Source organism: Mya arenaria, chromosome 1, assembly GCF_026914265.1.
Source record: "Mya arenaria isolate MELC-2E11 chromosome 1, ASM2691426v1".
Classification (NCBI taxonomy): Eukaryota; Metazoa; Mollusca; class Bivalvia; order Myida; family Myidae; genus Mya; species Mya arenaria.
Window position 1 is genome coordinate 22,275,916 of NC_069122.1, and position 20,887 is coordinate 22,296,802.

The window sequence follows — 20,887 nt, forward strand, 5'->3', positions numbered from 1 at the left end:
CAAATCCACTGCCATCATACTTCCTGTGTCTCCCCTGTATCCACATAACTGGTCTGACTAAGCTGCAGTTCTAATCCACTGTCATCATACATCCAGTGTCTCCCCTGTATCCACATACATACTTGGTCTGACTAAGCTGCAGTACAAATCCACTGTCATTATACTTCCTGTGTCTCCCCTGTATCCACATACCTGGTCTGACAAATCCACTGCCGTCATACTTCCTGTATCTCCCCTGTATCTACATACCTGGTCTGACAAATCCACTGCCGTCATACTTCCTATGTCTCCCCTGTATCCACATACCTGGTCTGATAAGCTGCAGTACAAATCCACTGCCGTCATACATCCTGTGTTTCCCCTGTATCCACATACCTGGTCTGACTAAGCTGCAGTACAAATCCACTCCTGTCATACATCCTGTGTTTCCCCTGTATCCACATACCTGGTCTGACTAAGCTGCAGTACAAATCCACTGCTGTCATACATACTGGGTTTCCCCTGTATCCACATACCTGGTCTGACTAAGCTGCAGTACAAATCCACTGCTGTAATACTTCCTGTGTCTCCCCTGTATCCACATACCTTGTCTGACAAATCCACTGCCATCATACTTCCTGTGTCTCCCCTGTATCCACATACCTGGTTTGACAAATCCACTGCCGTCATACTTCCTGTGCCTCCCCTGTATCCACATACCTGGTCTGACTAAGCTGCAGTTCAAATCCACTGCGGTCATACATCCTGTGTTTCCCCTGTATCCACATACCTCCTCTGACTAAGCTGCAGTACAAATCCACTGCAGTCATACATCCCGTGTTTCCCCTGTATCCACATACCTGGTCTGACTAAGCTGCAGTACAAATCCACTACCGTCATAAATCCTGTGTTTCCCCTGTATCCACATACCTGGTCTGACTAAGCTGCAGTAAAAATCCACTGCCGCCATACTTCCCGTGTCTCCCCTGTATCCACAGTACAAATCCACTGCCTTCATACTTCCTGTGTCTCCCCTGTATCCACATACCTGGTCTGACTAAGCTGCAGTACCAATCCACTGGCGTCATACTTCATGTGCCTCCCCTGTATCCACATACCTGGTCTGACTAAGCTGCAGTACAAATCCACTGCCATCATACATCCTGTGTCCTCCCTGTATCCACATACCTGGTCGGACTAAGCTGCAGTACAAATCCACTGCCATCATTCATCCCTTGTCTCCCCTGTATCCACATACCTGGTCTGACTAAGCTGCAGTACAAATTGACTGCCGTCATACTTCCCGTGTCTCCCCTGTATCCACATACCTGGTCTGACTAAGCTTCAGTACAAATCCACTGCCGTCATACTTCCCATGTCTCCCCTGTATCCACATACCTGGTCTGACTCAGGTGCAGTACAAATCCACTGCCGTCATACTTCCTGTGTCTCCCCTGTATCCACATAACTGGTCTGACTAAGCTGCAGTACAAATCCACTGCCGTCATACTTCCTGTGTCTCCCCTGTATCCACATACTTGGTCTGACTAAGCTGCAGTACAAATCCACTGCCGTCATACATCCTGTGCCTCCCCTGTATCCACATACCTGGTCTGACTAAGCTGCAGTACAAATCCACTGCCGTCATACATCCTGTGTCTCCCCTGTATCCACATACCTGGTCTGACTAAGCTGCAGTACAAATCCACTGCCGTCATACATCCTGTGTCTCCCCTGTATCCACATACCTGGTCTGACTAAGCTGCAGTACAAATCCACTGCCGTCATACATCCTGTGTCTCCCCTGTATCCACATACCTGGTCTGACTAAGCTGCAGTACAAATCCACTGCCGTCATACATCCTGTGTTTCCCCTGTATCCACATACCTGGTCTGACTAAGCTGCAGTACAAATCCACTCCTGTCATACATCCTGTGTTTCCCCTGTATCCACATACCTCCTCTGACTAAGCTGCAGTACAAATCCACTGCAGTCATACATCCCGTGTTTCCCCTGTATCCACATACCTGGTCTGACTAAGCTGCAGTACAAATCCACTACCGTCATAAATCCTGTGTTTCCCCTGTATCCACATACCTGGTCTGACTAAGCTGCAGTAAAAATCCACTGCCGCCATACTTCCCGTGTCTCCCCTGTATCCACAGTACAAATCCACTGCCTTCATACTTCCTGTGTCTCCCCTGTATCCACATACCTGGTCTGACTAAGCTGCAGTACCAATCCACTGGCGTCATACTTCATGTGCCTCCCCTGTATCCACATACCTGGTCTGACTAAGCTGCAGTACAAATCCACTGCCATCATACATCCTGTGTCCTCCCTGTATCCACATACCTGGTCGGACTAAGCTGCAGTACAAATCCACTGCCATCATTCATCCCTTGTCTCCCCTGTATCCACATACCTGGTCTGACTAAGCTGCAGTACAAATTGACTGCCGTCATACTTCCCGTGTCTCCCCTGTATCCACATACCTGGTCTGACTAAGCTTCAGTACAAATCCACTGCCGTCATACTTCCCATGTCTCCCCTGTATCCACATACCTGGTCTGACTCAGGTGCAGTACAAATCCACTGCCGTCATACTTCCTGTGTCTCCCCTGTATCCACATAACTGGTCTGACTAAGCTGCAGTACAAATCCACTGCCGTCATACTTCCTGTGTCTCCCCTGTATCCACATACTTGGTCTGACTAAGCTGCAGTACAAATCCACTGCCGTCATACATCCTGTGCCTCCCCTGTATCCACATACCTGGTCTGACTAAGCTGCAGTACAAATCCACTGCCGTCATACATCCTGTGTCTCCCCTGTATCCACATACCTGGTCTGACTAAGCTGCAGTACAAATCCACTGCCGTCATACATCCTGTGTCTCCCCTGTATCCACATACCTGGTCTGACTAAGCTGCAGTACAAATCCACTGCCGTCATACATCCCATCTCTCCCCAGTATCACGTTACCAACATCTCTCTCACGGTAGCCCAAGCCTGTAATGTTCCCATGGAAACCTGTATCCACTGTAGCACTGTTACCAAGGCAACTTGAGTGTACATAGGGGAGAGAGATAGGGCAGGGGATCTCAACAGTCCTTTGCTGTCGGAGAATAATGTCCCCGATCAAGTAGGTGTTAAGTGAAGATGTACTGTTAACCATCTGGAAAAAACACAGATAAATTTGCCTGAATTTCCAAGAAATGGTTGATTTTTACCAAACAATTAAGAAATACTTGTGCTCATATACAAGACAGCACAAATTAAGTTTGAAACAAGAGCTGTCACAAGGAAAGCATGCCTATTTTACCTCTTTTAAAAGAATTGTCAAAATAAAGGCCATAAATTCACTTCATAAGTAGGTTATTGATGTAAACCCTTGCATTCAGTTTCAATGCAATTCTTCAAAAAGTTGCTGAGATATCATCTTATGTGTGCTTACATGTCAAACATTCACAATAGTTTCTAAGTTGAATACACAGTAATAAAGGGCGATAAATAAAAGTATATGCAAGTTATCTTACTTAATTATAGCAAGTAAGCTAATAAATAGTGAATATTGGCATTCTTTGCAAAAAAAAGAGTTATCTTACTTCATTAATTAAGTAGGTAGGATGGTTGAGATCAAAATAAAGTCTCAATGCAATACATTTAGTATTTTCTGAGATATATACTTATGTGTGGTTACATGCAAAACCTTCACCAGAATTTCTAACTTGAATAATAAAGGTCCATAATTTGTATTACATGCAAGGAGGTAATCTGACTTGAATAGATCAAGCTGTTGGCTGCAAGGTAGTAGTCTGACTAGAATAGATCAAGATGTTGGATGCAAGGTAGAAATCTGACTTGACTAGATCAAGATGTTGGATGCAAGGTAGAAATCTGACTTGATTAGATCAAGATGTTGGATGCAAGGTAGAAATCTGACTTGACTAGATCAAGATGTTGGATGCAAGGTAGAAATCTGACTTGACTAGATCAAGATGTTGGATGCAAGGTAGAAATCTGACTTGACTAGATCAAGATGTTGGATGCAAGGTAGAAATCTGACTTGATTAGATCAAGATGTTGGATGCAAGGTAGTAATCTGACTTGACTAGATCAAAATGTTTGCTGCAAGGTAGAAATCTGACTTGACTAGATCAAGATGTTGGCTGCAAGGTAGAAATCTGACTGCACTGTCTAGATCAAGATGTTGGATGCAACGTAGAAATCTGACTTGACTAGATCAAGATGTTGGATGCAAGGTAGTAATCTGACTTGACTAGATCAAGATGTTGGATGCAAGGTAGAAATCTGACTTGACTAGATCAAGATGTTGGATGCAAGGTAGTAATCTGACTTGACTTGATCAATATGTTGGATGCAAGGTAGTAATCTGACTTGACTAGATCAAGATGTTGGATGCAAGGTAGTAATCTGACTTGACTTGATCAATATGTTGGATGCAAGGTAGTAATCTGACTTGACTAGATCAAGATGTTGGATGCAAGGTAGAAATCTGACTTGACTAGATCAAGATGTTGGATGCAAGGTAGTAATCTGACTTGACTAGATCAAGATGTTGGATGCAAGGTAGTAATCTGACTTGACTAGATCAAGATGTTGGATGCAAGGTAGTAATCTGACTTGACTTGATCAATATGTTGGATGCAAGGTAGTAATCTGACTTGACAAGATCAAGATGTTGGATGCAAGGTAGAAATCTGACTTGACTAGATCAAGATGTTGGATGCAAGGTAGTAATCTGACTTGACTAGATCAAGATGTTGGATGCAAGGTAGTAATCTGACTTGACTAGATCAAGATGTTGGATGCAAGGTAGTAATCTGACTTGACTAGATCAAGATGTTGGATGCAAGGTAGTAATCTGACTTGACTTGATCAATATGTTGGATGGTTGGGGGACCTTTAATGTTTAAACTTTCAATGCAGTACATCAATTTGTTGCTGAGATATTGAATTATGCACACTTAAATGCAAAACCTTAACAAGAATCCTAAGTAAAAAGATAAAGAGCAATAATTTGCATTTTATGCGAAAAAGAGTTATCTAACTTGATTTATTATGTTGTTTGGATGGCTGAAAACCCTTGTATAAAGTTTCAATTCACTATTTATAATGTCAAGAAGATGCTAAGATATTGACTTATATGTACTTACATGCAGAACCTTAACCATGATTTCCAAGTTGAATAATAAAGGGCCATTATGTGTATTACATGCGAGATAATTATCTGACTTGATTAGTTAAGTAGAATTTTTTACATTGAATAATAAAGGGCCATAATTTGCATTACATGCTATATAATTATCTAACTTGTTCTGGTAAGAACATTGGATAGATGGGAACACTTATCTGAAAATCAAATACAATATATAAAAAAATGCCAAGATAATGGCTTAAATGTGCTTACATGCAAATCCTTAACCAGGATTTCTCAGTAGAATAATAAATGGCCTTAATTTATATTTTATGAAAAAATGAATTATATAACTTGACAATTTAAGTAGGTTGAATGGTCGAAACCAATGCATCATGTCTCAATTCAATGTATCAAGTAGTTGCTGAGATATTAACTTATGTGTGCTTACATGCAAAAGCTAAACCAAGGTGTGAAACTGACACAAATACCAGGGTGCATGGTATAATTATCATATCCTTGGAATAGTCAAGCTAGAAAGAAACTCTACTCACAGCATACAATCTTGGTAATTTTGGGAGTTTCTCAACCACATCAAGTAGACCAGTCTGAGCCCAGTGGTACCAGTCATCAGGAGAGGTAATTCTGTCGAATGTCAAGTCATCTCCTTGAGTAAACTGGTTCTTGACGGCAAGGTTGAGACGGTAACTCGGGGTTGTATCCTTGCCATATGCCATAACAAGTAGAAGGCTGAGGGTCAGGATGATGGATACAATCTCTCTGATGAAGAATGACAATTATATTTTGTATGATCTTATTGAAATCTATCTTTATTCTTGGTATAATAAGTAAGGAACCAAATTTTTTTTAAATGTATGTTAACAAATACAAGAGGGCCATGATGACACTTAATCGTTTACCTGTGTAAAAAGGGCAGTAACTCTGTGATTAGCTGAACTAGAGTTATTGTTCTTGTACACTGCATTTCCTTTTATTGTGTTTTATCATTGTATTAAGTTTAATTAAATTCCATCCAGTAGTTTTCAAGTTCGGGGCAAGAAAAAGTAAGAAAGGGCAATAACTCTTTAATTAGCTAAAATAGAGTTATTATTTTTTATACACGGCACTTCGTCTCAGGGGAATAACGTCACCGACAACGTGTTTATTTTTAAGACTTGTCTTTTGTAACAAATAAATAACTGTAACTGTTATACATGTAGATGCATCTGCCTTGCTAACTCCACTATTACATTGTTATTTTTCTTCCCTCTTAGGCAAACATCATAATTATATTAGAGTTATCTGGTTTCTGACATGTTTGGGTTAATTATAAGTTAGGCTCATTATATTTCTAATTCTTATCATTGCCATGGATAAGAAATATTATTAGTTTTTTTTAAAGAAAGGGAAACAAATTTTTAATTTCAAAAGCTGATTTTGATTGAGTTTATTCCCCTTCACAGCACAACAGTTGTGGAATAACCATCTACTTTTAGAAAAAAATTTATTTTAAAAGCTATCAGGATTTAAATTCTGCAAACCAGTCTAAATGAAGGGTCATTAATTATGTTTAAAATGAAGGTTTTTCAAGCATGAGTGAAAATATTTTGTGAATATGTACTCTGAGGTTTTAACCAAACATGGTTCATGACAAGTTTAAAGTTACTACAACAAAAAATGGCAAAGATATTGTTAAGAAACTGTTAAAACTGTTCGGAACACAAACTCAACCAGTATACTAACATGCCAACATACAGAAAGGGCTATCATAAACTTTAAGCATATGCCGGCCACCATGATTGTTGACCTCAAGGGTGGATGAGAGATGCAGTAAGAAGTAGGGATATGGGTCTTGCACCTGACACAATGTCTATATGTACCAAAAACACTTGTTATTAATTTTAAAATCCCTCTCTGCATGACAAAGTTACAGCCAGGACATGACCAACTATACTGGATGTGCATAATTAGAATTCCACAATGATAAACCTGCAAGCGGCCCTTTGACTATTGAGTTGGGACGTGGGTCTTGCACCCAACACCTCGTCTTTATGTACTGAACACAGGTGCCAAGTCATTTTAAAATACCTCTCTGCATGACAAAGTTATAGCCTGGACACAGTCAACTATACTCTTTGTGTATATATGTAGCATTCCATAATGATAAACCTGTAAGTGTGGCCTTGATATTTGAGGGAGGGACTTGCACGGGACATGTTGTCTTTGTGTACTGAACACATGTGCCAAGTAATTTTCAAAATCCCTGCCTGTATGACAAAGTTACAGATCAGACACAACCAAGTATACTCTATGTAAAAATGACATGACCAACTATACTGTATAATATGCATATACAGTAAAACTGCGATCGCTGGAGGACGTTGGGGACGAGCCAAAACCTCGAGGGAACCTATGATTCGAACGAACCGATTTTCAATTTTCCAGTCTGTTATAAAATATCTTTCAATGTACTTAAAGTTTGTGGCGTCGAACCAACTGTTAACTAAGACACAAATGATGTGTTGCGTTGTGGAAATCGCTTTATGTTCAATGGCTGTCGTATACTAAATGTAAAATGAAAATGAAATATAAATATATTAAAATATAGAAATGTTTATTTGTTACAAAATTGCCATATTGCAAAGCAAAGTGACAAGAAGGAATTCATTTCAAAGATTCCAATATTTGATCAATATGGTAGTGTTTATTCATATTTTTATTACTTATTTACATTTCTCACAATTAACTTCTCGTCATTAACTTCTCATACTTACCTTCTAAAATGCTATCCGTCATGAGGAAACAGTGACAAACGGTTTTTCACACCTTATCAAATTGCCTTTCAACTGTCATTGCAATTTTAACACCTAGCAGTTGTTTGTTTATTTTGGAACACGCGTTCGGGGTAAAAGTGTGAAATTATGACCTCAAGGGAGCCATAATGTTTTGTGCATGATTTGTGTACTTGGGACTGACTAAATTGCTCGACTCCTCGACATATTTAGGTTTCGATGCAGCGTAGGTATAATTTATATGAAAATAGAACGAAAAATGTTCTGGACCAAGCTCCGACCTCCAGGGACCGCCGGTTCTCGAACAACTGCATGTTGGAACGACCGCAGTTTTACTGCATATGCAGCATTTCTTAATGATAAACCTGCAAGTGTGACCTTAACCTTGGAGGTAGGGATGTTGATCTTGCATGGGACAAGTAGTGTTTGTCAAGTAATTTTAAAATCTGTACCTACATGACAAAATTACAGAGGGACAGACTGACAGATGGACGGACGGACGTAAAATGGAATTTTAATATGCCCTCTATCCAACAAAATAAGAAATTCACTGTATCAACAGTTTACAATATTTGAAGACATATTTCATGTCCATGAAGACATTTGACATAATATTATTAAAACAAATAAACAGAAGCATATATTTTAAACTGGTACTTACTTAAACATTGTGACAGCACGTTTTTCCTTCATAACCCTTTTACGGGCCTCAATGAGCTGCTTCTCCTGTGGGGGCCTCGTGAACCTCAGGTAACGTGACCTCTGTCTGGCTGCAACACCCTAATATAAACATACAGCTGTTTATTACACCTGTGGCCAATAAACATTGAACCTCAAACATTTTAATACTTGTATACATAACCTAGGCAAGTAGAATCTAAATACACAAAAAGGCCAACCATCCTTCTTCAAATGCTTACAAATGTATTATCTGTAAGCATTTGAAGATTTTTATCCACTACATTGTCAAAAATAGCTGTCCAAATATCTGTTTATACTGACCTAAAATCAAAGAATTTTATTTGACCAATATAGATATAAGGGTTATCCCTCTTACTATTTTATTTTGTTTGTAGTTTGTATGTCTTTTACAGTACAAAGAACTGCTTAAATAGTTTCCATTCTACATCAAATTTAGAATTTGTTCCCAACCCTCTCTAGCGCATCCCCTTTGTCCCAGAAGTCCAGTTGTTGTTTCCACTGTTTCAAGTCTGCCTGGGCCTTCTCCCTGTTGAAGATGTCATAACCATGGTTATCTATGTAATTTGGGTCTCGCTTGTATTCCAGGGCCGTGCTGATCACGGCCAGCAGGATCTGAAGAAGAATGTCAGAAAATAACCTTACATGTATGTTTCAGTTACACATAATCTCTTTTTTAACAATATGTACAGGCGAAAACATGCTTTTTGTATTCCTCAGTTTAACAATGGGCATTACTAAAAGATTAGTTGATAAAAAGTTACGGATCTTGCTTGACATAATTGAATGCACATTGTCATTTTCAACATGCGTACATATATCTTCACTAAAACAGTTTTTAATTTACAGCCAATACAAAAAAACTGATATTTTCTTCTTTACAAAACAAACAATAAGAAATTTAAACCAGTCCTACCAGTATGGGATTGGCGATGAAGACACAGATCATGAGACTGAAGTACAGGGACTGGAGCCACAGCATGCTCATGGTGGTGCCAAACCTGAAAATACAACATATCATGAGATGGAGTACAGGGACTGCAGCCAAAAATGAAAATATGGAAATATCTCTGTAGTCTATCTATCCATCTGTCCCATGAGTGGCATGGTGACAGCTCCAAATTATGTCTTAATCTAATAACCAGAATTTTAATGATTAGTTATAAGTAGGGATGCAAATGAATATTCGAATATTCGATCAAACGTTTGGTATTTGAATGTCGAATTTGGTATTCGAATGTATGAAAAAAAAGTTCAATAAAGAGAATAAAAGAACATTTTACTATGTTTTTAAGTTCATTTGTTTTTACAACGATTGTCCCCTAATGCCAGAGGTGTGAATGTGATGACAATACACTTGACATGCGTCATATGTCATTTAGGGACATATCGTCAGTTACTATAAACTACTTGTTTGTTTAAAATGCACTGTTTTTTTCTTCCTGAAAATGTAGAATTTCAAGGGCTCTTTTGGGTAAATCAGGGCTCGCTTCGGGTACTGGTTACGACAAAGTAGGGTAAAAATGCCCCGGCTATTACTTTAGCGAATAATAATGGTAGTTTACTACATCTTCTAAAATTTCGGTAATCGAATATTCGATCGAAAGAATTACCGAATATTCGAATATCAATTTTGCCATTTGTTTGCATCCCTAGTTATAAGCTTATGCCTGCAAAATTCACACTTTGATATGAAATTTACAGTCACATAACCACATGAAAATTGTTGTTGCTGTCATTTTTTCCTTTTCTATGAAAATGGCAAGGTCAAATTTTCAAAGACATAAATGTTGTGTAATATAAATAGCCATTTCAGTGTTGATGTCATACTTAAAGCCATCCGAAATGGCTTGTATGAAAGGTATTTCTGACCTATACCATACTTGAAGGTATTTCTGACCTGTATCCATACATGAAGGTCCATACATGAAGGTATTTCTTACCTGTATCCATACATGAAGGTATTTCTGACCTGTATCCATACATGAAGGTATTTCTGACCTGTATCCATACATGAAGGCATTTCTGACCAGTATCCATACATGAAGGCATTTCTGACCAGTATCCATACATGAAGGCATTTCTGACCTGTATCCATACATGAAGTGATTTTTGACCTGTATCCATACATGAAGTGATTTCTGACCTGTATCCATACATGAAGTGATTTCTGACCTGTATCCATACATGAAGGCATTTCTGACCTGTATCCATGTATGAAGGCATTTCTGACCTGTATCCATGCATGAAGGCATTTCTGACCTGTATCCATACATAAAGGCATTTCTGACCTGTATCCATACATGAAGGTATTTCTGACCTGTATCCATACATGAAGGCATTTCTGACCTGTATCCATACATGAAGGCATTTCTGACCTGTATCCATGCATGAAGGCATTTCTGACCTGTATCCATACATGAAGGCATTTCTGACCTGTATCCATACATGAAGGCATTTCTGACCTGTATCCATACATGAAGGCATTTCTGACCTGTATCCATACATGAAGGCATTTCTGACCTGTATCCATGCATGAAGGCATTTCTGACCTGTATCCATACATGAAGTGATTTCTGACCTGTATCCATGCATGAAGGCATTTCTGACCTGTATCCATACATGAAGGTATTTCTGACCTGTATCCATACATGAAGGTATTTCTGACCTGTATCCATACATGAAGATATTTCTGACCTGTATCCATACATGAAGGTATTTCTGACCTGTATCCATACATGAAGGTATTTCTGACCTGTATCCATACATGAAGGCATTTCTGACCTGTATCCATACATGAAGGCATTTCTGACCAGTATCCATACATGAAGGCATTTCTGACCTGTATCCATACATGATGGTAACTGTGGCACATGCTACACACACAGCAGCACACAGGGCCCAAGCGATGTATCGACACCAGTAGGGCAGGTATAGACGCCCGAACATAAGCCACCTCCTTCTCTCATGTACAACTGAAAGTATATTTTATTCCATTAAACATTGAAGTTTATAGGAAAGAGTGTTAGCTGCTGCAAACCTTGTATGTTATATTTTGAAGAAGAAGCTGGTTTTTACTGTAATAACAAACATTAGCCTGATGATGCAAATGCCAGTAATGGTCTCTTTTTATTCAGTCAAAAACAGGGGCATAACTGAACAATAGTTATAACTAGAGTTAAGGGCTTGGTTTATCCATAGGTATTGTCTCTAGCAACATGTTATTTAAATATTTTGCAACGTTTTCAAGTTACAGTCAACAGTAAAAGATGTGCATGCCAATGTTGCTGACAATGACGCCAACTTTACTTATTTTTCTTTAAATAACAGACAAGTTGAACATGACCTGACATCACATTCATTGGAAATTTATGCTAAGAAGGGTGAAACCTTCCATTTTTAGGTACTGTGTTTCATGTACCACACTTTTTAGTCCATAAACAAATAATTCTTTGTACCTTAAAGGGGGTTCTCAACCTCAGCAAGTTACAGTTGAAATGTTTAAGGTACATTGTTTCAGGTTAAGAAATCAGCAAACATTATTATTGGTGTAAGTACATAGGAAATATGAACAATTTAAAATCTTATAGATATTTATGCCTTAAATGTTATTGTCAATTATCACATAAGTACAAGTTGGAACAAAGCATCTGATTGTGACTACTTACTCGATTTATTACTAGCTGTGCTAGATATGGATGGGGCCTTGCTGGTCTTTACTGTTCCCGCTTCAGATGGGAGTTTAGTCGACACAGCAAGACTGTCAGATATGGACTGAGGTTTGTGTACCCGAGTGCTCTCATTGACGGACGGGGCAGCCGTTGTGTGGGTGCTATCCATGGATGCCTTCGGGCGAATCAGACTGCTGCAGTCTTCAAACCCACTCGAGGCCTGGTCCATCTCTGACAGACCTGTAAAGTGCATTATTTGATGAATAGTTTATTTACTTTGTGCTCAAGTCCTTTCAAAACACTTCATTAAAATTGGAATTTAACCAAGCTAATGCTACACTAAACCCTAAATATTAAGTCCTTAGTTGGGGCTTATATAACCTTTTAACAATGAGGAATTCCATAAGAATTACATTCCTTTGAGCAATTTGTAAATAAGCATGATAATCATCTAACTGCTGTGGAAACCAACCGTATCTCTGCAGAGCAGCCAGGTCCATGGGGTTGACCCCTGGGATATCATGGTGGGGCGGGCTCAACCCCAAATTGCAATGGTTACTGTGGCCTAATACCTCACTGCCCCCGCCACTGTTGCCAAGATCTGACAAAAAGGGCTGGAAAACAAGTATGACAAACTCCTGAGAAACCATAAACTTCCATATAGATCTAGGAACTGTTCTACAAGTATCTCATATCAGTTTATGGTGCAACTCAATGTTCCTCAAGATAACATATTGACCTAGATATTGACCTACTGGTAAATAACCATACAAAAATTTAGAAAACTTTGTGATGAGTGAACTTAATACCTCAACATATATAAGGTACCTTCACCAAGCACACATTAAAAGGCTTGTTAAACAATTTTCTTCTTACCTGGTTCCCCCTGGTGTGGGTTTGCTGACGTTTCCTCCACTGTTTCTGTGCCCAAGTCTGAATGTTCGGCCAGTTGAGAATAGATTGATCCAGCAGGGAGTATGTCATGATTGGCTGAATCTAAAAGTGTGAACAGGGATTTTAGATAACAAGTCATATCTTTTTAAATTACTATCAAACAACCTTTTTGTTTGAAATTTAACAATAAAGCATAACACCATACAAGTTGGCACACTGTTAATGCAACTTTGCCAACTTGTCAGCCATCTGCTGCTCACTGCAGCGATCTTTCATGAATTTTACTTCACTGAAATGCATAGGTACATTCTTTTGTTTTTATAATTGAGCATTGTCACAACAAAGTGGGCCTTCAGACACACATTAGTTTTGCTTTTCTAGTTTTATTAACTAATTCAAAGGAGGAACATTTCAGAAAAAAACACCAGTATAATTGTAAAAAATAACAATATTGTATAAATTTTGACTGCTAAATTTGACATCCCACCATGAAATAGATTTATTGAAACAACATCATTATATCAACTTGCTTTCATTAAACATGGAACCATAGACATACATCTAGGATCAATCGATTCATTTTAATATTCTGAAATATTAATTTTGTTTAGAAAGGAATGTATACAATAAGTCGAATAAGTAGTGTATTTTAAGAGTAATTATAACACTTTAAACTCAATTTTATACATAGTTTTTGGTATTTTTACTAATGATTACTCCTTTGTTAGCATTATGTCCAAAGGCCTCATATCCTGTGGCATGGCCCATTTATCTTATTCTCTGACTACAAAATATTCTGCCCAAATGTTAAGAAATGGTTTCTGCACAAGTTATTGAAATGTATTGTGCCATGAGGATTGGGTGTAGTTATTGTTTTGTTCCATGAGGATTGGGTGTAGTTATTGTTTTGTACCATGAGGATTGGGTGAACTTACAGTATTTTGCCATGAGGATTGGGTGTAATTTCTGTATTGTGCCATGAGGACTGGGTGTACTTACTGTATTGTGCCATGAGGATTGGGTGTAATTACTGTATTGTACCATGAGGATTGGATCTAATTACAGTAATCTACCATGAGGATTGGGTGTAATTACTTATTGTACCATAAGGACTGGGTGTAATTACTGTATTGTACCATGATTATTGGGTGTAATTACAGTATTGTGCCATGAGGATTGGGTGTAATTACTGTATTGTACCATGAGGTTTGGGTGTAATTACAGTATTGTACCATGAGTATTGGGTGTAATTTCTGTATTGTGCCATGAGGATTGGGTATAATTACAGTACCATGAGGATTGGGTGTAATTACAGTATTGTGCCATGAGGATTGGGCGTAGTTACAGTAATGTACCATGAGGATTGGGCGTAGTTACTGTATTGTACCATGAGGATTGGGTGTAGTTACAGTATTGTACCATGAGGATTGGGTGTAGTTACAGTATTGTACCATGAGGATTGGGTGTAGTTAATGTATTGTACCATGAGGATTGGGTGTAGTTAATGTATTGTACCATGAGGATTGGGTGTAGTTACTGTATTGTACCATGATTATTGGGCGTAGTTACAGTATTGTACCATGATTATTGGGCATAGTTACAGTATTGTACCATGATTATTGGGCGTAGTAACTGTATTGTACCATGAGGATTGGGTGTAGTTACTGTACTGTACCATAATTATTGGGCGTAGTTACTGTATTGTACCATGAGGATTGGGTGTAGTTACAGTATTGTACCATGATTATTGGGCGTAGTAACTGTATTGTACCATGATTATTGGGCGTAGTTACAGTATTGTACCATGATTATTGGGCGTAGTTACAGTATTGTACCATGATTATTGGGCGTAGTTACAGTATTGTACCATGATTATTGGGCGTAGTTACAGTATTGTATCATAATTATTGGATGTAGTAACTGTATTGTACCATGATTATTGGGCGTAGTTACTGTATTGTACCATGATTATTGGGCGTAGTAACTGTATTGTACCATGAGAATTGGGCGTAGTAACTGTATTGTACCATGAGAATTGGGCGTAGTAACTGTATTGTACCATGATTATTGGGCGTAGTTACAGTATTGTACCATGATTATTGGGCGTAGTAACTGTATTGTACCATGATTATTGGATGTAGAAACTGTATTGTACCATGATTATTGGGCGTAGTTACAGTATTGTACCATGATTATTGGGCATAGTTACAGTATTGTACCATGATTATTGGGCGTAGTTACAGTATTGTACCATGATTATTGGGCGTAGTTACAGTATTGTACCATAATTATTGGATGTAGTAACTGTATTGTACCATGATTATTGGGCGTAGTTACTGTATTGTAACACGATTATTGGGCGTAGTAACTGTATTGTACCATGAGAATTGGGCGTAGTAACTGTATTGTACCATGATTATTGGGCGTAGTTACAGTATTGTACCATGATTATTGGGCGTAGTAACTGTATTGTACCATGATTATTGGATGTAGAAACTGTATTGTACCATGATTATTGGGCGTAGTTACAGTATTGTACCATGATTATTGGGCGTAGTTACAGTATTGTACCATGATTATTGGGCGTAGTAACTGTATTGTACCATGATTATTGGATGTAGAAACTGTATTGTACCATGATTATTGGGCGTAGTAACTGTATTGTACCATGATTATTGGATGTAGTAACTGTATTGTACCATGATTATTGGATGTAGTAACTGTATTGCACCATGATTATTGGATGTAGTAACTGTATTGTACCATGAGAATTTGGCATAGTTACTGTATTGTACCATGATTATTGGATGTAGTAACTGTATTGTACCATGATTATTGGATGTAGTAACTGTATTGTACCATGATTATTGGGCGTAGTAACTGTATTGTACCATGAGAATTGGGCATAGTTACTGTATTGTACCATGATTATTGGATGTAGTAACTGTATTGTACCATGATTATTGGATGTAGTAACTGTATTGCACCATGATTATTGGGCGTAGTAACTGTATTGTACCATGAGAATTGGGCATAGTAACTGTATTGTACCATGATTATTGGATGTAGTAACTGTATTGTACCATGATTATTGGGCGTAGTAACTGTATTGTACCATGAGAATTGGGCATAGTAACTGTATTGTACCATGATTATTGGATGTAGTAACTGTATTGCACCATGATTATTGGGCGTAGTAACTGTATTGTACCATGAGAATTGGGCATAGTAACTGTATTGTACCATGATTATTGGATGTAGTAACTGTATTGTACCATGATTATTGGGCGTAGTAACTGTATTGTACCATGAGAATTTGGCATAGTAACTGTATTGTACCATGATTATTGGATGTAGTAACTGTATTGCACCATGATTATTGGGCGTAGTAACTGTATTGTACCATGAGAATTGGGCATAGTAACTGTATTGTACCATGATTATTGGATGTAGTAACTGTATTGCACCATGATTATTGGGCGTAGTAACTGTATTGTACCATGAGAATTGGGCATAGTAACTGTATTGTACCATGATTATTGGGCGTAGTAACTGTATTGTACCATGATTATTGGATGTAGTAACTGTATTGTACCATGATTATTGGGCGTAGTAACTGTATTGTACCATATCGTAAAGCTTATATCATGTTTGCTTGTAGCTGGAGTATATTGGAATATCTTTGTTATTTATCTGAATGCTACTCCCTCATGTATGGTAAGAGCTCTGATACTTGTTATTGTTTTGATGAGAATCATGGCAAAGAAACAAAGAAACTCACTCCAATCTGGTAAAAACTTCTTTAAACTAGCCTCCCTTTACCTGTTCTGAAGAGTCCACACTGTCTGCCTCATTGGGTTTCCCACTGGGAAACTCTGGCTCCCACTCTGCCACTGTGTCAGGGCTTGACTGGGAGCAAGATGCATGCTTTGGCTGGACATGACATGAGAGAACAATATTTAACATGGTTAACATGTACAGTGAATAATTCTAATTTTTGACAGCAATAATAAGGGTTAGTGTTAGTCTCAGTCTTGATTGTCATGATTGTATTAGCATGTCCTCACATGAAACTGGTATACCGAAACATAAACATTTAAATGAATGCCCTGAAATCTGGAATACCTGTTAATTTTTGGACTGGAATCTAGAAAACTGCATAATTTGAACTGGAAATTGGAATACCATTAAATACTTTTTTTTCAAATATTTGATTTAAAATCATTGTTTATGATAGGCTTACTGGAACATTTCTAAAAAAGGTAAGTAACGAATAGTAACATATTTCCTGCTATGTAGTCATTGAACTTTAATCCAGTGAAAGTAAGGTTTAATATTTACTACATAATAATACCTTTAGCAAGCAATTATGTAAAAATGATTTCTTAATTATATTATATGAATGACTAGCAAGCAGAGATAGCGATGACATTTTGGAATTTGACCGGAAGTTTGTGCAAATATCAAACCCTTACATTTAGTGCTTTGCTTTGCATCTTAAGAACTCTTTTGCACTTTGCCAGTTCAGCTATTATGTTATTTTTCAGAACTGTGCAGACCTTCATACCAAGTCTACATAAATTATAGCCACCCCAAAGACGCCAGGAAATAGCAGCAATATGAGTCAAAAGCCTCGTAGAAATCCTACGCATTTTCGCTAATATAAAATCTCACTTTAATATTTGTTTAATGTGACTAGCAGTGGTTCCAAGATTTGACATAAGGGCTGGAAGGGATCAAGAATTTGGAATATGCCCCTTCCCATGATACTAGCAGTGTAGTTTTAGATATGCCACAGGTGTTCCAGGGCTTTCAACCAATTCTGTACTTCTTCCAAAATGTAGCCATATGGATGATTTGTAAATACAAGTCATTTATACTATTATTATTTATGCTTGCTTGTTTTCACTTATGAATGACTCCATATATCTCTTACATGAAAGAATTTCAGAATCAAACATATGGATATTTTTTCTAATTCATCCACTGTAACAGTCCGCTGTATGCGGATGTGCGTTCATAGTATGACATTCTGATATAGACGGAAGTACATTCATAGTACATTGATGTACTTGTTTGGTAATATGCAAATTAGCAAAGTCCAGACTCTGTTTTGATTGAGAATATACTGTATATAAAGACCAGTGGACCCCTTCAGGGTTGAGCATGCTTTTCTCTGGGCATCAGTTGGCCTTGTTGGTGTCGCACGTTACAACACTTTTTACAAACCCTTAGCAATAAATAGTTTATATTAACAAAATGAAAGTGTGAAACTTCTGTAAAGCAAAGTTCTGATATAATTCTTACCTTGCTACGCCTAAACAGGAATTCAATAAATCTACCAAGGGGGATAACCACTGCACAACAAATGGCACCCACTGACACATTTCTTGATGACAAGTCCAGCAGACCAAACTCTCCCCGATACTGAAAAACAGAATACACAAAGTGACAGCGAGGTCATGGGTTCAAGCCTCACTAGAGTGTAGTTTGTCAAGTGGTTGGACTCTCACCCTTGAGGTCACAGGTTTAAGCCTCACCACAGTGAACTTTGTCAAGTGGTTGGACTCTCACCCTTGAGGTCACAGGTTTAAGCCTCACCACAGTGAACTTTGTCAAGTGGTTGGACTCTCACCCTTGAGGTCATGGGTTCAAGCCTCACTAGAGTGTAGTTTGTTAAGTGGTTGGACTCTCATCCTTGAGGTTGGGGGTTCAAGCCTCACCACTGTGAAGTTTGTCAAGTGATTTGACTCTCACCCTTGAGGTCGCAGGTTTAAGCCTCACCACAGTGAAGTTTGTCAAGTGGTTTGACTCTCACCCTTGAGGTCACGGGTTCAAGCCTCACCACAGTGAAGTTTGTCAAGTGGTTTGACTCTCACCCTTGAGGTCACGGGTTCAAGCCTCACCACAGTGAAGTTTGTCAAGTGGTTTGACTCTCACCCTTGAGGTCATGGGTTCAAGCCTCACTAGAGAGTAGTTTGTCAAGTGGTTGGACTCTCACCCTTGAGGTCATGGGTTCAAGCCTCACTAGAGAGTAGTTTGTCAAGTGGTTGGACTCTCACCCTTGAGGTCACCGGTTCCAGCCCCACCACAATGAGATGTTGTAGCTGTCTGCCTATTCACTACAAGGTCTCTGGTTGAGGTCATGGGTTGAAGCACCACAAGGGGATCTTTCTCAATTGTATGTTTTCTCACGATCAAAGATAATTACACTTTCTTTCATGGTTGCACTACTCTTAAAAATGTGTTGATTCTTTTTTAGTTAACATCAAAATTCACAATTATAGTTTATAATGTGATCCCACTTTTCCAAGCAAACTATCAAAACATTGTAAATTAGTCCATTCCATGCACAATTTTAGCATTGAAATTGTGAATCTATCAAGTTTATAATTACTTTTAGAGCATTTTATCAAAACATAAATCTCTGGAGTTTCAAAGTAATTCAAAGAAAATGTAAATTGTGTGAATAATTTTGAAAAGATCTAAAGATATTGTCCTTTTAGAAACTTTAAGTATTGAAATTAAGGTGACTCAGTTTTGTAACGACTATTTTTTGGAATATTTAAGAAGCATGTATAATCTGCAATTTTTACGATTTTGTGACTGCGCCATTATTCTCTTGTGATAATTATGTAAATTTAGCAAATGGGGTAAGGAATAAAGAAAAATAGTTTTAGTCTCGCCAAGTTCATTCTGATTCTATGAATTTCGAAGCAAGTATAAACTATAAATGGAAATATTTCAAGGTTAAAAGTAATACACATTGGAAATAATAAAAAATACAGTATAATAAAATAAAGTATTTTTCAAATTGGGAGAAAAAACATACAGAAAAGAAACTAGTTAACAAATAGAAATTTGACAGTGATTTAGTGACAGTTGTTAAAAATACAGTACAAGAAGAAGTGAAAAATTACCAAAACTGTATAGCAAAGACACAGACCTAGAAGATGGCATAGGAAACTATTTTCTTAATGCTACCATAAATAAATTTTCGGAAATTAATTGCACCTGACCTGCAAAGGTCTACTTTCAATATTATGAATGTGGAAATGCTTTAAAAGATATGGTAAAAAAATAAAAGTCTGTGTTCATATGGTCTTACTACTCATTTTTATAAAATATTTTGGAGCGACATCCAGAATGTTTTAATAGACTCCTTATACCTACTGTCATATGGGTCACTAATAGTAACCCCTTCAAAGCAGGGTATAATTTCACCAAATCCAAAACCTGACAACAATTTAGAAAACCTGTCTAATTGGAATGCTATCTGCTTACTTAATACTCCTTATAAAATAGCAAGCAGGCAATATCAAAAAGAGAAAAAAAGGTTTTACCTAAACTTATTAACTCTGAGCAAACAGGTTTATTAAAGGTAGATATATTGGTGAAAATGCTCAACTTATCATTGAGGTAATGCAATTTCTTGAAATTTCTTGAATTTCTATGCTCTACTGGCATGGCTCTTGTGGTCATTTTCAATCCAGAGCATGTACGTTTGAGTAATAGGCAACAAATAAATAGTTCACTTTTTGGGTTTGGGTTAGCTGAAAATGCTGCACGTTCAACATCTGAGGACAGGAAGTGTTGTAAGCAGATTAGTTGCATGAACTATTTTAATACGTGCCAAGTAAAGGTAATCTGAGGGTAAAAATTTTGCTTTCAAAACGGTACTCATGGTCAA

The 20,887-nt window shown here is 37.9% G+C and overlaps 1 protein-coding gene across 4 annotated transcripts in view; it reads right to left on the reverse strand.

The window, feature by feature from the left end:
- Window positions 1-20,887, reverse strand: part of LOC128232845 (uncharacterized) — a 383,378-nt gene that overhangs the window by 35,341 nt on the left and 327,150 nt on the right. For all 4 annotated transcript variants that reach the window (XM_052946615.1, XM_052946639.1, XM_052946631.1 and 1 more), the window contains 11 exons: window positions 18,505-18,624; window positions 17,020-17,130; window positions 13,180-13,299; window positions 12,776-12,917; window positions 12,301-12,543; window positions 11,475-11,607; window positions 9,549-9,633; window positions 9,086-9,247; window positions 8,595-8,713; window positions 5,696-5,921; window positions 2,896-3,158 (listed from right to left, as the gene is read on the reverse strand). In XM_052946615.1, coding sequence (XP_052802575.1) covers window positions 2,896-3,158; window positions 5,696-5,921; window positions 8,595-8,713; window positions 9,086-9,247; window positions 9,549-9,633; window positions 11,475-11,607; window positions 12,301-12,543; window positions 12,776-12,917; window positions 13,180-13,299; window positions 17,020-17,130; window positions 18,505-18,624 — 1,724 coding nt within the window. The remainder of the gene's footprint in view (window positions 1-2,895; window positions 3,159-5,695; window positions 5,922-8,594; window positions 8,714-9,085; window positions 9,248-9,548; window positions 9,634-11,474; window positions 11,608-12,300; window positions 12,544-12,775; window positions 12,918-13,179; window positions 13,300-17,019; window positions 17,131-18,504; window positions 18,625-20,887) is intronic.